Source organism: Dryobates pubescens, chromosome 4 (genome assembly GCF_014839835.1).
Source record: "Dryobates pubescens isolate bDryPub1 chromosome 4, bDryPub1.pri, whole genome shotgun sequence".
Classification (NCBI taxonomy): Eukaryota; Metazoa; Chordata; class Aves; order Piciformes; family Picidae; genus Dryobates; species Dryobates pubescens.
The window spans coordinates 42,636,634-42,661,316 of record NC_071615.1 but is presented as its reverse complement, the minus strand read 5'-3'; the positions used below and the strand labels follow the sequence as shown (position 1 = coordinate 42,661,316).

General features: G+C 40.6%; 1 protein-coding gene across 2 annotated transcripts in view; it reads left to right on the top strand.

Moving 5' to 3' along the window:
• Positions 1-23,179, top strand: part of OSBPL3 (oxysterol binding protein like 3) — a 46,519-nt gene extending 23,340 nt beyond the window's left edge. For both annotated transcript variants that reach the window (XM_009908699.2, XM_009908697.2), the window contains 11 exons: positions 2,636-2,770; positions 3,541-3,634; positions 7,117-7,367; positions 9,181-9,318; positions 11,946-12,009; positions 15,755-15,833; positions 18,713-18,857; positions 19,922-20,066; positions 20,753-20,879; positions 21,368-21,490; positions 23,004-23,179. In XM_009908699.2, coding sequence (XP_009907001.1) covers positions 2,636-2,770; positions 3,541-3,634; positions 7,117-7,367; positions 9,181-9,318; positions 11,946-12,009; positions 15,755-15,833; positions 18,713-18,857; positions 19,922-20,066; positions 20,753-20,879; positions 21,368-21,490; positions 23,004-23,100 — 1,398 coding nt within the window. In that variant the 3' untranslated portion in view covers positions 23,101-23,179. The remainder of the gene's footprint in view (positions 1-2,635; positions 2,771-3,540; positions 3,635-7,116; positions 7,368-9,180; positions 9,319-11,945; positions 12,010-15,754; positions 15,834-18,712; positions 18,858-19,921; positions 20,067-20,752; positions 20,880-21,367; positions 21,491-23,003) is intronic.
• Positions 23,180-24,683: the final 1,504 nt, after the last annotated feature.

The window sequence follows — 24,683 nt, the reverse complement described above, 5'->3', positions numbered from 1 at the left end:
GTGCCACTGTTTCTCTCCCTGTTAATCCCTTGTTAACTTTCAAGTTCTGTAGTTCTATCTGTTGCTTGTCTAAATCTGTAGCCCCGAACACTGGCTACCAGGGTGGACCATGGAAGGTTTAGAACAGCTCTCAGACATTTCCATGAAAGGATCAAAGAACTTAGCTATACAAGAGCCATGTAATTATGTGTGTAAAGCCAGGGGGTCTTCTACATATCCAGTTAGCTTGTTTGAGGCCTGCTGATGGTCAGACAATTATTTGACTTGCTGCAGATTCCATGTGAATAGGCCACAGTATCTGTGTGTTAGTGCTGCTAATGAGGGAAGCAAGAACTGCCTGAGCTCTGAGAGATTTTTCTGCAATGTTCTCTCACACAGAAACCTCTGCTGCAGTTGTAGTATAACCCTTTCATTAGAACTCCAGTGTATAGAACACTGGGTATTTTACATAACATTATTGCCTTTTATTTTTAAAGAGTTCAGTCATTCTGTCCCCTTCTGGTTTAGTTCTGTTTTAGCAGAACTATGTTGTGGTCATATTTTGCTGTTTGGTTGTGGGTGGTTGGTTTTTTTTTCATGTGTGGGTTTGTTTTAGGTTTTGTTGTTGGGTTTTTTCCTAAGGTCAGCTTAAAATATGAACAGCACTGAAATTGCTATCCAGGCAAGCATTAAAACATTGGGTTTTAATGTCAGGAGTTCTTTATTTTCTTCTTTAGTGGAGGTCCTTGCAATAACAATGGATTATTTCTGCAGCTTGTTCTGTGCACTATTTATATACGTGCGCACACACAAGGAAAATAGCTTTCAAAAGCTCCTTTAAAGGTTTGTTTGGGTGTGGGGTTTTTGTTTTGTTTTGTTTTTTCTTTCCACAAATTCCCTCTGGCATGATTTGGGATGAAACTTAAGGATGAAATCACTTACACTGAGAAGTTTTGGTTTAGCTTTGTCTGAGGAGAATGATAAAGTAGTGCTGCTTTGAGAAGGACTGGGCCATTGGGCAAAACTTGGCTATAAATGACACATCAGGTGCCACCACAGATCTGTGAAAGCTGAAGCAGAGTTAGTGACTATCTCAAACCTTTGCATAAAGCAAAAGGTCTTTTTCTGTATAGGGTGGTTTATGTTATAGTTTAGCATGCCAGAGTGAGACCATAAGACAACCAGATACTCTCATGTGATAGATACAAAATCCTGCTGTTCTTTTATGGACCTTTCTTGCTTGCTTTCCTTCTCAGATTTAAACTAGTATTGGAAACAACCCCAGTAGCAATACTCATTTCTGGAAGATGTTTGTTTGGTGGGGTTGGGGTTTTTGTGTGTTTTTTGTTTGGTTGGTTTTTTTTTTACTTGTAGGCTGGTGTAACGGCTTTCTTAGAGACAATGTTGAAGTTTCCTCTTTTCTTGCTGCTAAACCAGAAGTTGGGGGTTTTTTTGGGGTTTGTTTGCATTTTTTGGTGGTGGTGTTAGGGTTTTTCAATTTTATTTTTTTTTGTTTGGTTGGGTGTTTTGGGGGTTTTATTATTGTTGTTTGGTTGGTTTGATGTTTTTGTTTTTAAGTCTTCTGCGTAACAGTTCGGTTTGTTACCATGGCACCACTGCCAGCCTGTACTGAATAACATTCCATGCTGTAGTAAAATCCACCAGCAGAAAAGCTTTGAAAGATTTGTCAGTTTGATTGTAGACTTGTCAGATTGTATTGTTCTGAAAGTAAAACACTGTATTTCCTTCAGAATGATGGTAGGGCAAGTTAATAAAGCACCTAGAAAAGCTTTTTAAGCTATCCAGGCAAGCATTAAAACATTGGGTTTTAAACTTTGGACCAGCTAGCCCTTTTCTTTAGTCTGAATAATAGTACACAATGTTCTACAAACTTTTTTTCACTGCATCCACAGAATGAACCAAGTCTCACTTGGTCACCCCACCTTTGCTGGGTCACTTTTTGGAACTCTGCTTACACCAACAATCTGTAGAGCTTCTACGGGGGGCGTTACCAAGATCTTTGTGCCAGCCAAACATGTACGCAGCAGCAAAAGTAATGTCACTTATGTGGCTTTGTTGAGTTTGGATAACATGGAGCTATCTCAGTTATGGATATGAAGGAAAGCTCTCCAAAGCACAGCAAAGTAAATTATCTAGTTAAGTGAGCCAGGAAAGCATTGCTGTTAGAAAGCAGCTTTGCCCTGCTGAATTTTTGTATGCCAGTGCACTGCAGGCTTTGCATTAAGCAGGGGGTGGGGAGAAAAGTTTAATTCATTTGCAGAGGTCAGAAGGGGATGTGAGTCCAAGATGTAATATAAAGAGATGATTTGATTTTATTTTATTTTCTGAGCTTTTTGATGATACACTTCTATATATCTGGCTAAATCACTCAAATATCAAAGTACCTGCAGCACCACAACTGGCTTACTGAATATGCATTGCCTTTTTTTTTCTTCTCTCTGTTCTTTGGTCTGATTTACTTTCAGATTGAATCTTTCTTCAAAACACATGCTACCTTTCACTAAATTGGAGAGGAGCATGTGTAGTCTTCTCCCAGTGTTTTACAATCCTTTCAGCTATGTGACTGTGGAGCTGTATGCATGAATGCTATTTTGTGGTACTTCTCCTCTCAAAACTCTTTATTTCTCCTAAACAGGAAAATGCAAGAGAAGAAAGCAGAGGTCTGGTTCACCAGGTCTCCAATGAAAGCAGGCTGTCTATAGCTGACTCTCTCACAGAATTTTTTGATGCACAGGAAGTCCTGTTGTCTGCTAGCTCTTCAGAAAATGAGGTTTGAGCATTAAGACTGACATAATTCTGCTGCAGTTTCTTATCTGCTACTTGACATGCCGTCTTTGAGTGTTAACTGCACGTTGGATGACTGCCAGGAAATGAACATGTTTCAAGCCCTTAAGAAATGAATGTGATGTGTGTATTTATTGGTTGTGGTTGTCTTTTCACACTAAAATGTAACAGTTACTATGAGGAAGCCTTATATGCACATTGAGGCAAATGGCAGCTTGGTGGCTAGCATGCAGATACTGCCTGTATTGTACTGTCTGCCTTGAGTCATGAGAGAGGTGCTTAAGAAATTGTGTCATAGAAATAGATACTCAGGCCTCTCCTTGTGATACATGTAGGTAGGTACCTTGAGGTTAATGTCATGCATAATGAAACTTACTAGCTCACTGTCACCTCCCTTGGGCTCCATAAAAACCTTGTCTTTTTATATGAGGAAAGCCATCTTAGCTGTAAGGCAAAAAAGATGAAGCATGTCTCCACTAAACCAGTTGAATTTTCAATCATTAAATAGTAAAATGCTTTGGGTTAAAAGAAACCTTTAAAGGTCATTTAGTCCAACCCCACTGGTTGATGGTAATTCCTCCTAAACTCAGTTGTGTCTTCCTAGGACATTTTTGGTACTTTCCTGTAATACTGAAACACAGTTTAAACACTTCAAAACTATCAAGACAATAATTGCATCACAAAGTAACAGTTTTCATCGTGCATACAGCATTATTTTAATGAGTGACAGACCTTGCTTATTATTTGCACACTTAGGTATCAGATGATGACTCCTATGTTAGTGACATCAGTGATAATGTGTCAGAAGATAATCTAAGCAATGACATGGAGAATGAAAGACAAACTTTAGGTAAGTTCAGTGTTTTGTTATGTTTTGAGAATTCTCTTTGTTTGGCCTATTTTTTCCCCCCTCTCCTACTAGAAATAATTTGATGTTACAGGTTTATGAGCTGTAAGCCACCTGTGTTTTTTTCTTGTTTTCAGCCTCAGGTTTGGTTTTGAACAGCACATTTTGGCTAATCTGATTAACAGGGCCTGGGCACCATTGATGAAGCCGAATGGTCAAATAGTGATCTTTCTTGGCTTTGGTGCAATTCCCACTCCTTTTCCAGTTCCTTTAATAGCAACAGGATTTTTCAAAGCAGCAAGACCTAGCTGCTTTCTTGTTTTCAAGAAGTAATCATCTTGTCACTCTCTCTTTTTCAGTTTGCAATTTAAAAACTGCATCCAGAGTTGTGTTGTTTTTAGCAGCGCTGTGTTTGAAGGAGCATGAGAATAATTACACACTGGCAGGCCTTATGTATGACCATAAGGATTACTTTTTTGCATGCTGTAATCCTATAGCCTTGTTAGTACACACATTTATTTAACTGTCTTGCTAATTAGAGACAGGATTAAAAAAAGATGGAGAAGAATTGTTCATAACAAACCAACTGACCTCGTGCCTTCGGCTCCTTTCAGCTCACTGCAATGTTCTTCCCACTATTTTTAACCTCAAAAATGCTGAGCAGTCATTTCTTACTAAGAGCTGTCTCCTGGTCATCTCCAGGAACCAGCGCATCCCTACAAGCTTGGGTATACTTTAGGGCCTAGAGATCTGTTGTATTCTGTAACTGAGAATGAAGGCTTATTTTTGAAAGGCAGGAAAAAAACACAGATTGATTGATCTCATGATCTGGACCTTAGGAAACTGTACCAGTGCAGCTGTTCGTGTTTTTGTAACAAAGATGATCACTGAAGCTCACCTATATTAGCAGCACCTCCACGTGCTTCTGGTACCTGCTATTTCTGTGCTTTGGGCAGCCTGCCACTCCCATTAATAGCAAACTAGATTTCTTTTTCCTACAGGGTTTTAGCTGAGCTATAAATTAAGGGATTATGATAAAATCCTCTGGCCAGTGTAATGTAGAAGGTCAGATCAGATGAAGGTGATGGTCCGGTTTGGCCTTAAAAGTCACTGAGTCTAGCTGGAGGTCAGATGTCCTAATCTCCTTCAGTATTGATGCTGACCATTTGTCACAGCTCTTGAAAGGCTGCATGGGTTCCTTTTTTTTGTTTTGTGGGTTTTTGTGTTTGTGGGATTTGTTTGGTTTGGTTTTGGCTTGTTTTTAATGGGAATGGGCAAACTTCCCTGCATAGAAAATTCGGTATCTGGGTATCTTACTTGTTGCTCTGCGTTCTTGTCATTAATTTTTCCCAATTAATGGGCTGGTCCAGAATATGTAGTTCAGTCAATTAATATTCTGCTTTTAATCAAAAGATGTCAAGGGACACAGCAAAATCCCTTTATAGAGAGCTCTTTTGAACAAGGACAGCTTTTTAGCATTTAACTCCTTCCTCTCCAGATATCATCTCATTCCTCAGGTATCTAATGGACCTCTTCTGATACTAAATAATTTTTCCCAAGATGGGGAGGTGTAGGAGCCAAACTCTTAAATCTTTACAGTATGAGTATTTTAGGGGGTTGTGTGTGTATATATATATAAAATTTGTTGTATCCATGCTATTTCTTGCAAAAATAAGAGTCATGAAGTAGACTAAAAATAGTTCACCTTTCCTTAGAGTAGCTTTGACATATGAGCTATTAAGGGGCTTTAGTTTGTGAGTGGCAGGAAAGATGGAAACTTCTTCCACAAAGTTTTGAGGCTGCTGAATGCACTTGAAAACCTGCATCTGAAGTGTGATGGGTTGAAATGTCCCCCCCCCAGCATTAACTTTGCCATGTCAGTTAGAAGCAGATGAAAGCTGTATTTACAAGCAAAAACTACACTCTACAATGGAATGCAATGAATATGTACACAATATACAGATATTTACAATTAGCAAACAACACAAAACTCCCCTTGGTCAGAGACCAGGGAAGCTGTTCCACTGCCCTCCCCACTATCCCCAGGTCCCAAGAGAGAAAAGGGAGCAGAGAGAAAGCAATGGGTTAGACTTTACTAGACAACACAGCCAAGGTCAGCTGAGAAAAAGCAGGTTAATCTTTCCTGAGTGAAGCAAGCAGAAAGGAGATCAGAAAAAGAGAGAGAATTGTTTTGGTACAGCCAGTTTTATGGCAGATATCCCTCCAATGGATTTGTTTAGAATAATCTGTTGTTTTCCTTTTTACACCTGATAGTGACTTATTTGTATTTTTCTACTTTTCTGCTCAAAATCTGTCACTAGATTTTAAAGGCACAGCCTGAAATCATCACATGTGGCATGGACTAGCCCACATGGCAATGATGGAGCAGTTAGCCCTTGTGGTTGGTTGTGCTTTGTCACTGTTGCTGATATGCTTATGTCAGTGGACCTGCAGTGGAAATACTTTTTGGAAATGGGCATTGAAAGGCAGTGATTCACACAGGGAAGATGTGGTGCTTTAATTCCTCCAAGACAAAGCTGAGTGAGGAAAGACAAATGAGGACAGTGGTTGTCAGACTGGAGCTATAACTGCGGGTCTCCAAATGGTAACTGGTTCTAGAGTAGGAGCTTCCTAGGTGCATGTAAAGATAAAATATGTTTTTCTCGACAACCATATTCCTCTCTGAAAGGAGACTGATGTACAGCTAAGCAGCGTAATCACTTTAGACTAGCTGCAGAAGCTTGTAGCTCTATTTTGATCCTGCCACAAATCATTTCATAGCACACTTAGAACTATTTATCCTGTTCTGATTGCTTTGATGTAGCAACGCAGACCTCAGATATTCATGTCAAGGACTCTTGACTCTTTCTTTTCATCTTTACCAAAGCCACAGTTCCACAGCTGTTTCAGCTTTTCCACCTTTAAACCAGGAGGTTTCTTCATCAATATTTGGGCATATCTGAAAGCTAACATCACTAACATTTTTTTAAATGTAAGCACTGTGGGGAGCACTGTGGAAAAGCTTGCATATAATTCTGTGGTGCAGTACATTTCCCTGGTAGGAGTATTCAACACAAGTAGTACAAGATAGGTAGGAGTTGTTATTGTTCTTGGATCTCCAAGTTACGCCTTGCCTTATGAGAAATGTCAGCCTTATTGAAGCTCTGTCAAGAAGGGAGGTTTTATGTCCCTGAAACAGAGAGGAATTCATCCCTGTTGCAAATAAAATAGCTCTAATATTTACACTTTCACATTCAACAGAAACCTGAGCCTTTCTTATAGCCTTTAAGGGGAACACATCACTTGTACCTGGCAGGGAAATTAAAGTCTTGTTCTTATCGTTTTTCTAACAGACCACATTCAAACCACAAGTGAAATAGCTGAACAAATTGTGAGGGTGATTTGCATTTCAATGTATATTTGCAAAGGAGTTTAAACTAAGTAAACACTGAACTGTCTTGTTCTGCCACTTCCTTCCTTTTCAGACTGCATTGCTGAAAGTGGAACGGGACGCAATTCTAAGCGGAGAACGTGTTTGCCAGCTCCGTGTCCTAATACCAGTAACATCAGCCTATGGAACATCCTGAGAAATAACATAGGAAAGGATCTCTCTAAAGTGGCCATGCCTGTTCAGTTAAACGAGCCACTTAACACCCTTCAGCGTCTCTGCGAGGAGCTGGAGTACAGTGAATTGCTGGATAAAGCAGCGCATACGCCGAGCCCGTTTGAACGGATGGTGAATACGTGATTCCAAATACTTAGTGACAGTCAGTATAATGAGAAGAAATATAAAAACAATCTGCCAAAGAAATGAAGATGTTCTGGTCCATTTTGCTTTTCTTCCCGCCCCGGAGACAGACTCTCCAAGCGTCTGTCTGTGTGTACTTAGTTACCTGCTATTTGTGACTCTTCTGTTGCTTTGTCAGGAAGTCCTCAAGCATCTTGCTGCGCTGCAAGGCTAAACAAAGAGCTGGTTTGCAACTCTCGCTCTGCAAGATGATGCATTTGCAGCAAAAAGGGAGGGGCAGTTGAATATACTTCCCTCTTGAGTGTGAAAGCTACAATATATTTTCTTTTTTTATTTTAAGGGTGTCTAATTGAGTAACACACTTGGGCACAGAGGATGCTGTGTCTTCCAGCCCTACATCACCAAGCTCTCTTTATATTAACTAAATGAGCTCCAGATGTTTTATTCACTGGTTTTAGGGGTTGATCCAAAATGTTTAGGATCTCAAAACCAGGCAATATGAATGCATGTTGGATACAATAGTGGTGTCAGCTTCAGCCAGAGCAGAATCCTGAATTCAGCATTTGGCAAAAGGGCAAGAGAAAAGTGCCTTTCAGAACAGAAAAGAGCCTGTAAATAAAGGATTAAAATCTCTCAATTTTCCTAAATGGAAGCTATAATTTGGCCCTTTAAACCGAATTCAGCCCTTTCAACTCAATGTATCTGACATTAAAATGAAGTTATCAATGAATGTAAATAGTCATTTTGCAAATACTGTTTGGAAAACCTTGTGCTCCATTTTGACACTCTGCAAGGGTTACACAGTGTGTGTTCTCAAGACACAGGGTGTGGCTATTAGCTGTGGGGTTTGGCTTTTTTTGTGCTCTTGAGAACATATATAAAAAGGAAAAGGAAATGAGCAGTGGCTGTTCGTATGGGAACAAAAAGAAGCCTTTTCCCTTCTTCCCACACCCAGGCATCTGGAAATTACCTCAGAACAGAGGATTCTTTGCCTTTGAGAAATTCCTCAGGCCAAATTAATGCTAACTGTGGCACAGTAATTGCAGTCATTCATAAAAGAGCCATTCTGAAACGGATTCAATTTCTGAAATGGTGAAACGAGAGTATCTACACTGTCACAAGATAAGGAAAAGGGAATGAAAAGTGGGGGGGAATGGTACAAAAGAGACCTTATTTGAAGAGCCCTCAGGTTTAGGAGGAATTATGCTTGAGCTGACTGCAAAAATATGGAAGGATTACCTGTGTCTTGGCCATAATCAAGAACAATTTCATGTCTAGGTAACAGCACAGCAGACAAAAGGCAATTCCATCCAAACTGCATTAGCAGTGCACGGCAAACTTGGTGAAAACTCATCCAGTACTTCCTGTGCCATGTTCAGGAAAAGGGGTGGTGCTAGATCCATATAAGAATCACAGACCATAACGATCAAAGCCACTTATAATACAAATTCTAGCAATGATTTTTATGGTTAGCACTTTGAAGTGTGTTGCAGAATGCTAAGCTGCTTCAAACAGTTTTCAGGAAGGCTGCTTTCAGTGGATGAAATTTGTAGTTTCTGACCCAAATAGCTCCATCCCTGTACCTTTGACTGACTCTCTGAAAACTGAATATTCTTTAGTATGGGAGCTAGCAGGAGGCATGCCTGTTTTCAGTCTGCCCATAATAGGAAGAATACAGAATCTGATGTCAGGATAAGACTCCACCCCCCCCCCTAGTCCCTGTTAAATCAGAATGTTTAGTAAAAAGTGTGCATGGCTGTGGTAAATAAATTAATCAAAATGTCACATCTTTTCTTCTCAGGTGTATATAGCTGCATTTGCAGTCTCTGCATATGCATCCAGTTACTACCGAGCTGGAAGTAAGCCATTTAATCCTGTGCTTGGAGAAACCTACGAATGTATTCGTGAAGATAAGGGTTTCCAGTTCTTTGCAGAACAGGTACTTGATGCTGCAAACCTTAAACTTGCTGCTTGATACCCTGTATAATTCTGAATGCGTGGCTAGAATCCTCTGGAATTAATAGCCCTAATTAACAACCCCCAGCCCAGCAAAACTTAAGGGATGTTGCAGAATTATAAATTAAGAAAAGGGGGTTTTGAGGAAATTCTGCTAACTCTGAGATGACAACCAGCAGCTGACACTGGAGAAGGCACAGGCTGCCTTCTCCAATAACCAGATAACTTGGTTAAGTAGCCTGCAATTCCCCGTGCTGAAATCTGATCATGACTGCAACAAGCATTTGCATTCCTGTAATTTTCTTGTATGTGTGATCATTTAAAGGAAAAACAAAACATCCTCAACTGTTCAGTGTCTTTTAAAACAGATAAATTCATGTGAGTCAATCAACTGCTAGTATTTTCTGTGGCCCTGTGAATATTTCTGCTCCCTGTCAAAAATACTTTGTGGGGTAAGCCTATAAAATCTGGTACTGCAGCTTAGTAGGCGAAGGATGTATCTAATACACCAAGGGCTGAGTGGTTATGAAATTACTTCCCCATTAGAAGAATAATTATTAAATATGGGTGGAAAAAATACTAAGTCTAAACCAGTCAGGTTACCAAAAATCACAAGGATTGAAAAAAAAAAGAGTTAAAACTTGAATTTCTGGTGCCTAGCAGAGTAAGAATAATTGAAAGCTTTTTCGTTCCATCTAAACATGACAAAAAGTTACAAACAATGCATCAGGCAAGGGTGTACAGCCTAGAAATTTGACCAGAGAAAGCCTTCTAAAAGGCTTGCTGTAGGAAATGAAAACTGATTCTTGCCACTTCTGAAGGTACAATATTTTGTACGCTGTTCTTTGCTGACAGAAAAACGTGATCTTTCCTTAGCCTTGGGAAATGTCACAGGCAAGAGTGACAGCAAGGAGGGGAAAAAAGGCAGCAAAACAGACCAAGTAAAAATCAAATTTGAAGTTCGAGTAATGCATCTTGTTCTTCATTGTGCTGCCTCGGTTCTAAGATGATGTGTACTAAGCGCTGCAGTTACCAGCGTAACACCAAACAGGAGTAACAGAGTGATGAATAAAGATTGGTACTGAACTGAGTGTTAGATTGAACTAAAGGAAGAGATTTGCCACTGAGTATTGGATAAATCAGTATGAAGTGTTTTCTGTTTCCTAAAGAGGATTGTTAATACATGAGTGGGCTTGGGCTGTAAACAGCTATTGTTCTGATGTGTGCATTAAGTTGTTGTAATGGTACAGGGGGGAAAGAATATTAGGAAGGGAAGGCAGGAAAGGTACTTCATGTAGGCTGCAAGCATTAAATATTTCTCTGCATCAGGAACTGCTGCTTACTGCTTGTGCAAGCACTCTGATGTTCACTCCAGGTAACTTGTTAGTGCAGACAGTATGTAATCCATGGAATAGAGAGGCAAAACACATGAAATAACAGGGATTCTGGTCTATTACTAGAGTAAGTTTAGAATAACTCCACATAGCACCATGACCTTACTCTGGAATTATAACAGTTTAAGTGAGAGCTAAGTTTAACCCATGAATTATAGTGACATCCAGGGTTAATCTGAGTGCAGTATGTGAGATAAAGAATGTGTTGCTCTTGGTGGATTAGGGCATAGCTGAAGGTAATTAGTATTTTTTTATGTGGTGGTTTGGGGTTTTTTTAAGCTAAGTAAAGGATGTTCAGTAAGTAAGTGGGAAAATGAATAGCAAAGTAAAACTGCAGTTGAGCCATGTAGGTGGTTAAGAAATTAAATTCATAGTGGGAAATAGAAATCTGACTTGAAAATGAAGTTGCCCATGTAGGCACTCCACATCAGAGAGTTAGTCCTGGTCAGGTTTTAGTTGCATTCATCCAGAAGGGAGAATTTACAGCCAGGGCAGAGTGGCTGCTTTCACTTTATGCAGTTAGTTTATTATTTACTCTTTCCTTTTAATAGTCTGCTTTGTGTATTTGTTATTTGCTCACTGCTTTGCTTTGCTGTTTTGGTGGTTGCCTTAGTTTATGTGTGTGCCATTGCCCAAAGTTGACAAAATGCAGTGTATGTGGTTAGAGTTTAGTGCTAGAACCACCAGGGCTGTCACTGCTGCAGCCGTAGGGGTTGCTACGTGGAGTTTCATGGTTTGATGTTTCTGTTTGTTTACTTTCCCACCCATGGTCCCCTCAGAGATACTTATCAGTGTCTCTCCTCCCTCATAGTCAGGGTTTTGAGGTACCAAAGAGTTTGAACCTTTGCCTTGTTACTTTTGTAGATGTGCTCAAAGTGCAACTTCTGTTAATCTATTGTGGTGGGTTGAAGAGCTCCTAAGGGTAAATGTAATTATCACCTTAGAGACAATGCAACATGCATAGTTAGGTTTTCACTTAATGAACAAAATTCACAGGCCTCTAGAAAAGGTGTTTTCTGTTTCTTTCAACACTTCTTAGGTCTCAGCACTTACTAATTTCACTGACTCCCCCTTCAGGACACAACTGTAAAAGGAAAGTAAATGTTCAAACTGTAAATGCAATATACAAAAAAATGAAGGGCAAACCCAAACCAAACTTGCTGTTCAGGTGTTACTATGTTTGTCTTATTTTTCCACTTTTGTGTCTTACTATTAGGTCAGTCACCATCCACCTATTTCTGCATGCCATGCTGAATCTGTGAATTTTTCTTTTTGGCAAGGTAACTCTTCAGTCTATCCTTCACTTTTACAGTGTTTGTAATATTTTCATTGCATGTCTAACATGAAATATCCAGAGACTGGGGGGGGGGGGGGGGGGGGGGGGGAAGTTAAATTCTCTGCTTAAATTGTATTACAATGACTTTAAGAAATGCTAGCCTATACTTACTTGCATGCTTCTTATTTGGATGTTCTGCCATCACAGTAATGTTCAAGGTTTTTCACAAAACAGTCATTATTCTTTTCATGTACAAGTAGCTGCATTTATTTAAAATCAAGTTTGTTCTGGGGGGTGATTGTTTAGTAAAGAAGAGTTGTACCTCAAGCTCTTTATAAAACCAACAAGCTTGAACACAGCTCGAGAAATTATGAGCTGAATCCTGGGCCTTGGCAGATGCTTTCCAAGAATGAACGTAACAGCAAGGAGAAATATATTTGCCTTGTCTTTCTCTGCTGACATTATTACAGTGCATAAGTTTTCATGCTATTTGACTGCTAACATCTTGTTCCAAAGGAAGCAAGCATATTGGAGCTGTGTATTGCTGCTGCTGATGTCAGCCACTCGCAGCACCTGTGGGGTTAGATATTTTTGGAGTGTAGACAGAACATAACTGTGCCTTTCAACTCGGTTAAAATACTTCACCTAGAGGTTTGTTAATTCACAGTGGAGTCATATTATAACTTTAAATTCTGTTAGGATTGACTACTAGCTTGATTATAGTTATTACAGATGGAACTGTACTGAATAGAAATGGGAACTCTGTCATTAGTCTGGGTTTCATTATTCAGTGTAATTCTTTGCTTTGTAAACAAAGCAAGAAGAAATCAGAGACATGAGTCCTTTTGTTTTAGCCAAAAAGCAAAGATGACCACAAATGTATTCAGTAACAGAAAACTGTAACTAAGACTAGATAGCAGCCTGTCTTAATAAAAATGGTGAGACTGATGTGTTTAACAGAGCTTGACAATGGTTATCAGTCAAATGTTTTAACATTTGCATTTAGAGAACAAAGCTCTTCCGTAAAGATGAGAGCTGAGAACTGACCAATGAGCAATAGTCTGAGATTTGGTCTTGATGAGCACAGGATAGTCAGGCAGGGTACTGCAGAGTCTTAGGAGGTTGGCTTGATTTTGTTCCCAAATGACCTTTTTAAATTGAGCTTCAAGGGTACCTAGACAATGATTTTTAACACAGAGGCAGTTGGGTGAATACTGTGGCCTCTTGTTAGGGGACTATATTAACTTATGTGGAAAGATTAGCATTGAGTCAATCGGAAAGGTAGATTGTTAATGAGGTAAGCTGTGTGTGCAAAGACCTTTTCACTTCCCGTATTATCTATTCAGCTGAAAAGGAGACATTCCTCAGCAACACTGCTACAGTAGTGCTGTCATCCCACCAGATACTGCTTTTAGTTCATCTGTTTCAGTGTCAAGAAATATCTTGATCATCTCCAGTGAGCCAGGAGACTGGATTCTGACAGGAACAGTTGTTTAGGAAATAATGAGCCAGCAGTGTGCCCAGGTGGTCAAGAAGGCCAATGGCATCCTGGACTGCATTAGGAATAGTGTGGCCAGTAGGAGTAGGGAAGTCATTGTGCCCCTGTACTCTGCATTGGTTAGGCCACACCTTGAGTCCTGTGTCCAGTTCTGGGACCCTCAGTTTAAGAAGGACATCGAGACACTTGAACGTGTCCAGAGAAGGGCAACGAGGCTGAGGAGAGGCCTTGAGCACAGCCCTGTGAGGAGAGGCTGAGGGAGCTGGGATTGTTTAGCCTGGAGAAGAGGAGGCTCAGGGGAGACCTCATTGCCCTCTACAACTACCTGAAAGGTGGTTGTAGCCAGGAAGGGGTTGGTCTCTTCTCCCAGGCAACCAGTACCAGAACAAGGGGACACAGTCTCAAGCTGCGCCAGGGGAGGTTTAGACTTGAGGTGAGGAGAAAGCTTTTCACTGAGAGAGTCATTTGTCATTGGAATGTGCTGCCCAGGGAGGTGGTGGAGTCACCATCCCTGGAGGTGTTCAAGATGAGATTGGATGTGGCACTTGATGCCATGGTCTAGTCATGAGGTCTGTGGTGACAGGTTGGACTCGATGATCTTTGAGGTCTCTTCCAACCTTGGTGATACTGTGATAATTTTCTTGTACTTCTGAAACTGACTTTCCTCTTGCAAAGGGTTGCAATGGAAATGCAGGATAGAAAGTTTCAGTTATTACAGTATCTGTGCCTGAAATACTCTGAGCATAGCTTTGAAATAACACTTTGCTTTTCTTAAATTATTTACATTATCAAATTGCACACTGGTTCCTAAGATGTTTCCCTCTGTGGGGCAGCTTTACCATTTATGAGAACATAGAACATAACACAGTCTGATAATCTATTTTAAGTGTTAAACTAAGTAGTTTGTGCCTTTGCCCTTTCTCTCCTATCCCGCTGCAGAGAGAGAAAGCTAGTACAGAATTTGGCTCGGTATCAGCATACTAAAGGTAGTTTTGGACTTCTGCAGTGTAGAAATCCCAGAAGAGTTGCTGTCACTAAAGATGCTGACCCAGCATCAAACTTTAGAACCAAAGAGTATAAAAGCTTTTTCTTGCAAGTAATAAGAAAAGTATCTTTTCTTTTTTTTTTCATGAGGAATTCTGCCCTGTGTCCCTTTCCAGCCTTTGCAGTGGTGGGCAGCTTGGTGTGGGGCATTTCTATCACTTGCACATATATACTCAGGATGTAACCCCCTAACAATGGTTTGAGCACCTGTCTCGCAGCCAGCATCAAAGATTCCACCCCCCACAGCTGAACAGGAAACTGGTTTGGTTTTCCTTGTGTTAGTACTAGCATTGTTTTGAAACTAAAGATTCATTCTCCCCTCTTTGTCAGATTGAGTAGGAAACGGAGTTCCTAGTGTCTAACGCAACAAGGTTCCTATCCCTAAGCTCTGAAGTTACTACATTATCCAGCCCAATTTAACTCTGTAATTCTTCTGCTACACTTCTCTGTTTCTTTATCTTCAGGGTGGTTTTTGCTCAATAAATGTAGCTAAGCTTGCACTGAGATTTCTCATTTCCTTTTTTCTGAGAAATTACATGAGCCATGGACAGGTCTTTCTGTGACTCAGACAAGACTTTAAAAGGCCAGTTAAACTTAGAGGAAGTTGGATTAAATCCTCTTTGAAATTGTCTTTTGAAGCATTTTCTTACTTCTTCACTGTGGACGTTCTTAGTTGCTATATTTTTGTACTTGGAATTCTGCTTTTGTTTATGGAAATGCCTGCACTCATTCACTAGCAAGTGATTAGCAGAGAAATTTGTGCTGCCAGTAGCTTATTCATATTATTCTCCTCTGAAAAGGTTTTTGAGAGGGGACTTTTAAACCTCTGTTATGTTGCTATTTAAGTAACCAACAATGTAAGGGGGGGGGGGGGGGGGGGGGGGGGGGAACCAAAACCACAAATAGACAAACCCCTAAAAGAACTAAACCCAAAACAACAACAAAGCACACAAACAAAACAAGGAAAAAAGAACCCAAAAATCAAACCACACCCTCCCCCCCAAAAAAAACACCCACAAAAAACCCCCAAACAAACCAAAGAAAATACTTTTCAAAGGTCCACAGCATTCTTTGAGCACTTCTATTATGCTGCACTTTGTTAGTTTGCATTTCTTGCAAATGAAGTAGAACACAGAAGTAGTCTCACCTATGCCTGTGACTAACCTTGTCTTTTTTGTCTTTTTTTTTTTAACTCTTCCTGTTTCAGATGTGAGATGGAAAAACAAATTCTGGGGCAAGTCCATGGAAATTGTTCCAGTTGGAACAACACACGTAACTCTCCCTGTGTAAGTGCTGCAGTCGTGCGCTGCTGTCCGCTCAGGCACAGACATTTGTGTACATACTGGAGCCATAGCTATCCAGATGAGAACATGCTGTGCTGCATCAGCCCTTAGGATAGAATAGAATTAACCAGGTTGGAAGAGACTTTCAAGATCATCACATCCAACCTATCATCCAACACCACCCAATCAACTAAACCATGGAACCAAGCACCTTATCAAGTCTCCTCCTGAACACCTCCAGTGATGGTGACTCCACCACCTCCTTGGGCAGCCCATTCCAATGGGCAATCACTCTCTCTATGTGAAAATTCCTCCTAACCTCCAGACTAAACCTCCCCTGGTGCAGCCTGAGACTGTGTCCTCTTGTTCTGGTACTGGCTGCCTGGGAAAAGAGACCAACCTCTGCCTGTCTACAATCCCCCTTCAGGTAGTTGTAGAGAGCAATAAGGTCTCCCCTGAGTCTTCTCTACTCCAGGCTAAGCAACCCCAGCTCCCTCAGTCTCTCCTCATAGGGCTTGTGTTCCAAGCCCCTCACCAACTTCGTTGCCCTCCTCTGGACACACTCCAGCAACTCAACATCCTTCCTAAACTGAGGGGCCCAGAACTGGACACAGTACTCGAGGCACGGCCTAACCAGTGCAGTGTACAGGGGCTGAATGACCTCCCTGCTCCTGCTGGCCACACTGTTCCTGATGCAGGCCAGGATGCCATTGGCCCTCCTGGCTGCCTAGGCACACTGCAGGCTCATGTTCAGCCTACTATCAACCAGTATCCCCAGGTCCCTCTCTGCCTGGCTGCTCTCCAGCCACTCTGACCCCAGCCTGTAGCTCTGCATGGGGTTGTTGTGGCCAATGTGCAGAACCCAGCACTTGGATGTGTTAAATCTCATGCCGTTGGACTGTGCCCATCTGTCCAGCCTGTCGAGGTCCCTCTGCAGAGCCTCTCTACCCTTCAGCAGATCAACTCCTGCCCCCAGCTTGGTGTTGTCTGCAAATTTTGGAAGAATTGGTGGTTATGATGAAGTTTAAAAACAGAGCAGAGAGAGGAAGAACATGGACAAAACCCACCAAACCAAAACCAGAAGTATAAAACAGAAGCATAAACTCAAGACCAAAAGATGCAATAAAAAATAGCATTCCTTTGTATCTTGAGAATAGCAAAGTCAGTGCTTTCATACTTCAGTTGAATTTTAAGCTTTACAGATATTTTTTTTAACTTGCAGTCAAAAATTGCATGCTGGAGGAAGCTATGAATTCCATTGCTTGAATTTGGGTTTGGGGGACAGGATGTTGTTGGTGCTTCTGTCTTTTGTACCTCCATTTGCACAAACCCTAACACCACGGGGTCCTGGTGTGTAGGTGACGCCAATAGCTATCATCACTGCAAAACAGTTATTGTGAGTGATAAACAGCAACAGTTGCGTATCAGATGTTTATTATACAAGGAAGGAAGTAACCATTGTAGTTATGTGCTGAGCATAGTTTAATTACACCCAAAAAAAAAAAATCAATTAAAGTCTGCAGTGTTCCTATTCTGGCTTTTCAGAGTGCCCACTGCAGGTCAACAATTAAGATCTCCTAAAATTTGACCTGTGTTCATCATTTTGCAGCACCAGAGGTCTAAAAGGGGATTAATGTCCAAATGACATCTTCTAAAGAGAATCTGCAAAGTTAGTTATGCTGCCATCTGAAGAAAAATGAACCTAGCACTCATCAGACTAACAATGCCTTTTTCCTTTTAGTGTGGGTAAAAATGTGATACAGAAACAGTATCCAAAAGGATAATGTATGAAAGGTGGTGTTCATAGTGGCCAGCGTAAGCTGGAGTCTTTAGGACGTGAGTTGAGGGTTCTGAGGCAAGGGAACTAGTAAATTAGGGCCTGTGAGGGCTGATGATCTGGAAAATAATCTGATTGATATGTGGTCTCCATATGCTGTTTTGTATCCCTGTGTATCTGATGTGGAATTTGGTACAAAAATGGTACTGTAGGTGGAAATGAAGCATTAAGGTTCTTTTGTGAGCAAATACAGTATTTTTTGCAAGTGTGATAGAGCATGTGACATGCAGGAAAACTGGGGCAAACTGGCTGCATATCTGCTAGTCTGTATAAACTGTCCCTGTGCCTACTCCAGCAATGCAGCAAGTGAAAGTAAGTGATTAAGGAAAGGTAAGGAAAGATTCTAATACTTTCATGGGATGTGTGCAGGCAGTTGCTGTGGAGAAGCTGGTGCTTTGTGAGCTTACCCTTTACCTTACCAGTAGCAACTTGGCTCTCAATACCCAGAACAAATTGCAGAATATGTTGTCTTCAGGAGAATCCTTTTCTCAAGGTTTTATAAAGCTGTCTTATAGGCACATTTATTTCTTTAATAAAAGGTAAAATGTTGTATTATCTATTGGTAGTTGTTTACCTCTTCCTGTCTGCTGTCTTCCAGCGTGCAACTGCAACTCAGTGAGAACTTTTGCTCGTGCCTGAAGCACACGCATTGGCTCAGCCCTGAAAGCTTGAGCCAAGCTCATTCTACTCAATAAGTCTGACCAGAGTCATCATGACTTTCAGTTATCCCAGTGTTACAAGATGTGAAGTGGGAATTTCAGCCAGTAGAAGATAGTGGAATTATTGCTTTTGGAAACTTAAAACTGGTAAAGAGGGACAAACAGATTGAGAGAGAACTGAATTCAAGTCCGAGGTTTGTAGCAGAAGTGAAACGGGTTTTCTGGGAGAGGGAATTGTTGTCATAGGGTTTGGTTTTGAGGTGTAAGACAAGACATTGAGGCATTCCAGGAAAAAACAACAACAACAAAACACCCCAAAAAAATTTCTGTATGAGTTCATTTGAACATGGCATGGGATTTTTCATGGATGACTTTTTTTCTTACAGTTTTAAAGACCATTTTGCTTGGAACAAGGTGACGTCTTGCATCCATAACATTTTAAGTGGACAAAGATGGATTGAACACTATGGAGAGATCATCATCAAAAATCTCAATGATGACACTTGCCACTGCAAACTGAATTTTATTAAGGTAACTACAACAGCCAGGTAGAGCCAGATAAGAAAGTGAAGGACCAGTTTGGGGCTGTTCATTCTGGAGAAGAGAAGGCTCTGAGGTGACCTAATTGTGGCCTTTCAGTATCTGAAGGGGGCCTACAAGAAGGCTGGGAAGAGACTTCTCAGGATATCAGGTAGTGATAGGACTAGGGGGAATGGAATGAAGCTGGAGGTGGGGAGATTCAGGCTGGACATGAGGAGGAAGTTCTTCACCATGAGAGTGGTGAAGCCCTGGAATGGGTTGTCCAGGGAGGTGGTTGAGGCCCCGTCCCTGGAGGTGTTTAAGACCAGGCTGGATGAGGCTCTGGCCAGCCTGATCTAGTGTGGGGTGCCCCTGCCCATAGCAGGGATGTTGGAACTAGATGATCCTTGTGTTCCCTTCCAACCCTGACTGATACTATGATACTATGGATTTTCTCAAGTGATTCCACTGGAGATGTGGAAAACTATGAGGAGAGTAAAGAAAGAAATCTCATGAAAAACCTACTCCGTGTTTGATGAGAGAGGCAGGCACAAGACATCTACTGACACTCACAACATGCAGATTGCTTGTGCTGTGGTTGCATTCATGCAAGAACTGGAGAACCAGTGCTTATGCAGGGTGCTCCACCTACTGCTCTTTTCTGGCTCTTTGCAGTTGCTTGGGGAAGTTTGTGAGAGGTTGTGGTGTTAATCAAAGCTTTTGCTTCAGTACAAGTTATCAAGATGTGACTTACTCAGGAAATGCTCTTATAACTGAAATACAAATGGGGGGTTTGGCAATAAATGCCTTCTTCCTAGTAAAGGAAAATCAATTAAAACCCATGCTTTACCTGGTACTGCCCCTAAACAGACAAAAATAACTAAAATTCTCAATGTCAGTATTTTAATAAGCTGATTAATAGCAGCTGCTTGCATATGGTAACATAATGCACACCTTGATGAATAGTTTTCATTTCAGGAAACCACTCTATATAGCATGGTGCTGTTGATGTGGAAAAATCACTTACACTTCATCTCTTATGCACCTTTTTTTGCCCTTGTTCCTCTTAATTCTAGGCAAAGTATTGGACTCCAAATGCACATGAGATTGAAGGCAGTGTCATGGATAAAGCTGGGAAAGTTGTGCACCGGCTCTTTGGGAAGTGGCATGACAGCTTGTACTGCGGGACAACTTCATCTTCTAACTGCATATGGAGAGCAAGTTAGTGATCAGAATGGCTAAGATAAAGGACTAAAGATCTGCTTCAGAAGCAGCTCGCTGTTTTAAGCTCTTTATTGGGCCCTAACTTACTGTTATTTCTGTGGGGAGTATTAGATTTATGTCAAGCATTTAAAATTTAGACCAGATGAATGCATCATTTAACTTCAATAATACAGAGAACATAATCCTATGACTTCCTGTATTTTCACCATAGTTTTCATACTTGGGCATGAAGTGGGTATTGAGGGATCTAAAAGGAAGAGAGATTAATTAAAAAAGAAAGGAACTAACCTCTTGTCTTTGTATAGAGAATTATTATGTATCTCAGATATTAAACGTTGGAGGATAGCCCACAGAGCTTGCTGCTGTAATGTCAGTTCATTCTGTAATGAACTTCTCCCAGACTTGTGGGATCTTTGTCTACTGTGTTTTGAAAAAGCACTGTGATGCTAGCATGGTCTTGATCATGGTGTTGCTCTGCTTCAGCTGAGAGAACACAGATCTGTTTTGTTGCAGTGCAACAATCAAGGGGCATGTTGTCTTTTGTCACATTATTAAAAACCTCTTATTCACCCAGAACTGAGGTCACAGTTCAGAGATGAACAAATGACTGAGGAGGAGCTTGGAATCTTCCTTCTGAAGAGGACAGCATTTAACTGGAATTCTGAATGTACTCTCTTCTGTAGATCCAATGCCTAAAGATCATGAACAGTGGTATGGATTCACACAATTTGCACTGGAGTTAAATGAGCTGGACCTGCAAACTAGGCCTTTACTCCCACCCACTGACACACGTTTTAGGCCAGACCAAAGGTACTACATTTCAGCTCTCAAATAACTTCCTCAAGTAGTTCTGAATCTTCTGTACTTTAGCCTAAGCTGAGACTGTTTAGTGTAGACACCTGCAGTGTTTCCAATTTCTACATAAATGTGCACCTGAAACAGGCTAGTGTTGCCTAAAATTAGCTCTTGGATGCTTCTAGATAGCTGCCTTTCAGAGGATGTAAAAACTTCAGTGCTTCAGATACTGGATGCTGAGTGAACATCTGAAAACTGAATACTTGACATTTCTTTCTGTATATTTCTACTGTTGCTAACTTCCAAGTAAAATAATGTAATGATGACTCTGAGATTCAGCCTTATATTCCCTCAAGTGCTTTTTGATAGTGCAGTTGTCTGTCATGTAGCTGTTGACCTTTCAAACACTGCTGTTAAAGATTAGATTCTGGAGCTCTGGACGACCTGGAAACGATGGGGGACAGAAGCACTAATTCTGTCTCTTATTATTGCTGGTGCTACAGGTGTCTGGAAGAAGGAAATATTGAAGGAGCTGAAGTGCAAAAGCAGAGGATTGAGCAGCTACAAAGAGAACGACGGAAGGTACTGGAAGAGAACAATCTAGAGCATCAGCCTAGGTTTTTCAGGTACTATACAAGAGCACATACTATCATTTACTGAAATTCTGAACTGCTATTGAGTGGGCTCCACTTCTTTCCAGGTTTCTTCTGTATTCTTGATTTTTATATGTTGGCAAGGGAGAACATTCCAGATGTAGTTAAAACTTAGAATTCTGTATTTAATTTTTCATTAGTGCATCCCTAAAATTCTTTCTGCTTTTTTGATTGTTTGCCTTAATGGCAATAGGTATTTAGTTTACATTTCATTTGCCTGAATGAATGTAGCAGGTTTGATTCTTTCAGGCAAGATGAAGTAGCTAGATGTAGCTTAATTACCTCTGCTGAGTTTGGTGGGATTGCCTTGTGTAAAAGTGTGCAGAGTTGGAGCCTTTGATTTTCTAGGACTGGTTTTGGACATGTTTCCCCTATTTCATGGGGAGAGAATTATCACTCAGAGGGCACTTTATTTCCTCCTGTTGTAAACCAATCAATAGGAGACTTTAGCTATCAAAAGACAAAAATGAATGCTAATGAGGACACGGCTTTCTGCCCTCCCGCTCCTCTGTTCTCCTGCAATGAAAGAGTTGGAGCCAAGGTGAATGTTGTATGGGCCTGTGTATCACAGTCAACAGATCAGGGATCCTATTTTTTTTCCCTCTGTATACATAGATACTGCTGAGGAACACAGCAACATTTAAAATAAGAGCAAAAAGGGAATGGCTCAGACCGCTATATGTCTGAGAAGCTGGTGAGCTCACTCATCACATGTGAATACACCTCCTAAAGAGAAACAAATGTTGCTTCCAGCACGATAGAGGCTAAGTCTAATACTTCATAACTGCACATCCACAATAAGAATTGTGAATAAGGATGAGGATTTGGATCCTCATAATGGGGATTTGAAAACTGAGATTTGTGGTGTAGATTTTAATAACAGAATAAAGGATTTAATTACTATACAGCAAAAGCGTTATCCAGTGTTAGAGTGGATATGAATTATGCATTTGGCTTTTAAATAGTGATTTCTCTCTTCAGCAAATAACAAGCCTTGATTTACTTAAAAGAATAATTAGCTGTCATGCCAAATATATTGCACACTAGATTAAAACCAGACAGATTCCTTCAGGGTACTGTGCCCAGTGCAGTGAGTCTCACCTCTTGACCAAGAGCTCCAGGATTTCTTCATGCAATATAAGCGGTGACCTTTGGAGAGGTAATACGATAGTTTCCACTTTCCACTCAAAGCTGCCTTTGAGACTGTGAAGTAAAGCTGGACTGCAGTTTTAAGTGCTAAGCACTGGCATATGACAGTGAGATAAGAGTGTTGGTCTCAGCTGTACACTAGGCTACTGAGATGAATCTCGAAAGCCTGGTGCAAACATACCCATTTGATTCACTTGTTTGAAGGCTGCCTTGAGTTGCACTGCACCTGGTTCATGGGCTGGATTTGGTACCTGTGCATAGTGCTGCATTGCATTACACAGCATATATGTGGCAAATACAAGCTTTACATTTAAGACACTTGTTTAATCTTTAATAGGAAATCCGACGATGACTGCTGGGTGAGCAACGGAACGTACATGGAACTTAGAAAAGAACCTGGTTTTTCCAAACTGGACAATCCTGTCCTCTGGTGAAAGAGGAGCTAAGTGAAGACATTCTGTCCTGTATTCTCAGATCTGATTTTGAAAGAAATATATATATAAAATATCTCTCTATATATATCTATACACACACACACACACATAATGTACGAGGAGGGTGTGTGTATGTGTGCAAGTGTGCATATCTACAGACTTGTGCTTAATTTAGACTCTGATGATTAGTTTCCTTTACTCTGACTGTTGCAGTGATTGTTTGAATGTATAAATACCCTACTTTCTTTTTTATAAAATATTTAATAAATAGTACTGAATGTTAACAGTGAGAGGGAAAAGAGGAGCTTTTACACTACTTTTCCAACGTGTAATGATGTCAGTTCTGAGTTAACTTATGCCTTATTGAACTGCATTGGAGACAGTAGCATCAGCATCTCCTAGCTGTGCTGAGAAATCGCGGTGCAAGCCTTAGTAACTCAAATTCTAAGTAGGCTTCCACAGTTCAGTGAGTAGTTCAGCTGTCTCTAGGTTGGTGTAAACTGATAAAACAGATTATCAGCTGGTGCTGGAAACAGAGTATGGTCTGTTGCTGCCTGTAGAAAAGATTAAAATAAGCTTTTGTTTCTCTTAGCTTTCTTCTTAGCATTATGGAGGAGGTAGTTCTGAGCTTGCATCAGTGGTTCTATTGCCTTATATGTAAGCTGTATCTGGCTAAATGTAGTGCTAGAAAATCAGGAATCGCCAAAATTTTCCACTGGAAAAAATTTCCACTTCAGACTTATAGCCCCCAACAGGGCAAGAAGAGGAGATCCTTTGTATATACTGCTTGAGCACTGACTAGATGAAAAAGCTCTCTCTTTTTCCACTAAGTAAAACCTACACAGAGCACAAAATCCTGTGCTTCCATAGCTTCATTGGTTTTTATTAACCTGAAAATTGCAGCAGTAAGACTTTTTAAAAAGGAACCAAACTGATTGTTTTAAGCTAGAGATTTTTTTCTTAGTATTTTGATATTTTCTACCTCTTAAGAATTAAACAGCATATTTAAGATCTTATATTTAAAATATGACCATCTGCCTTATGGAGAAGTGTACAGAGTCTTTGATCTTCCTCTGTTTGTGTGTCATGTTCACATAAATATGGAAGTGTCTTGCACTAAATCAACTACATCCCTTTCCTGTTATTTTATACATATGGCTAGATTTGTGAACCTACTAAACCATGGGTCAGGAATTTAGCAAGAAGCAAATGTAGCAGAAATTGCACTTTTGAATCAAGATTATAAAGAAGGGGTAGTATTTGATGCTTTTCCCATCAAATCACAATGCCACAGTCATTAGCCGAATAATTTGCATTCCTACCTATCTGCAACCCAAGCTGTTCTATGTGTCTGTGACTCTCTGGCAACAGTGCAATTACCAAGGTATAGATCTGTATCCTATCACCACCATCACCCCCTTTTCTTTTTGTTACATGTCATTTCAGGGAGAGAAAACACACTCAAATGTTGTTGGCATGTTAGAATGACTTCTGACTGGAACCAGCTGGCCATGGCATGGATAAAGGAGGCTAGGGAAGTGGTTTAGAAAAGCTTGCACTTTGTGCTGCATTGCTCTAAAGCA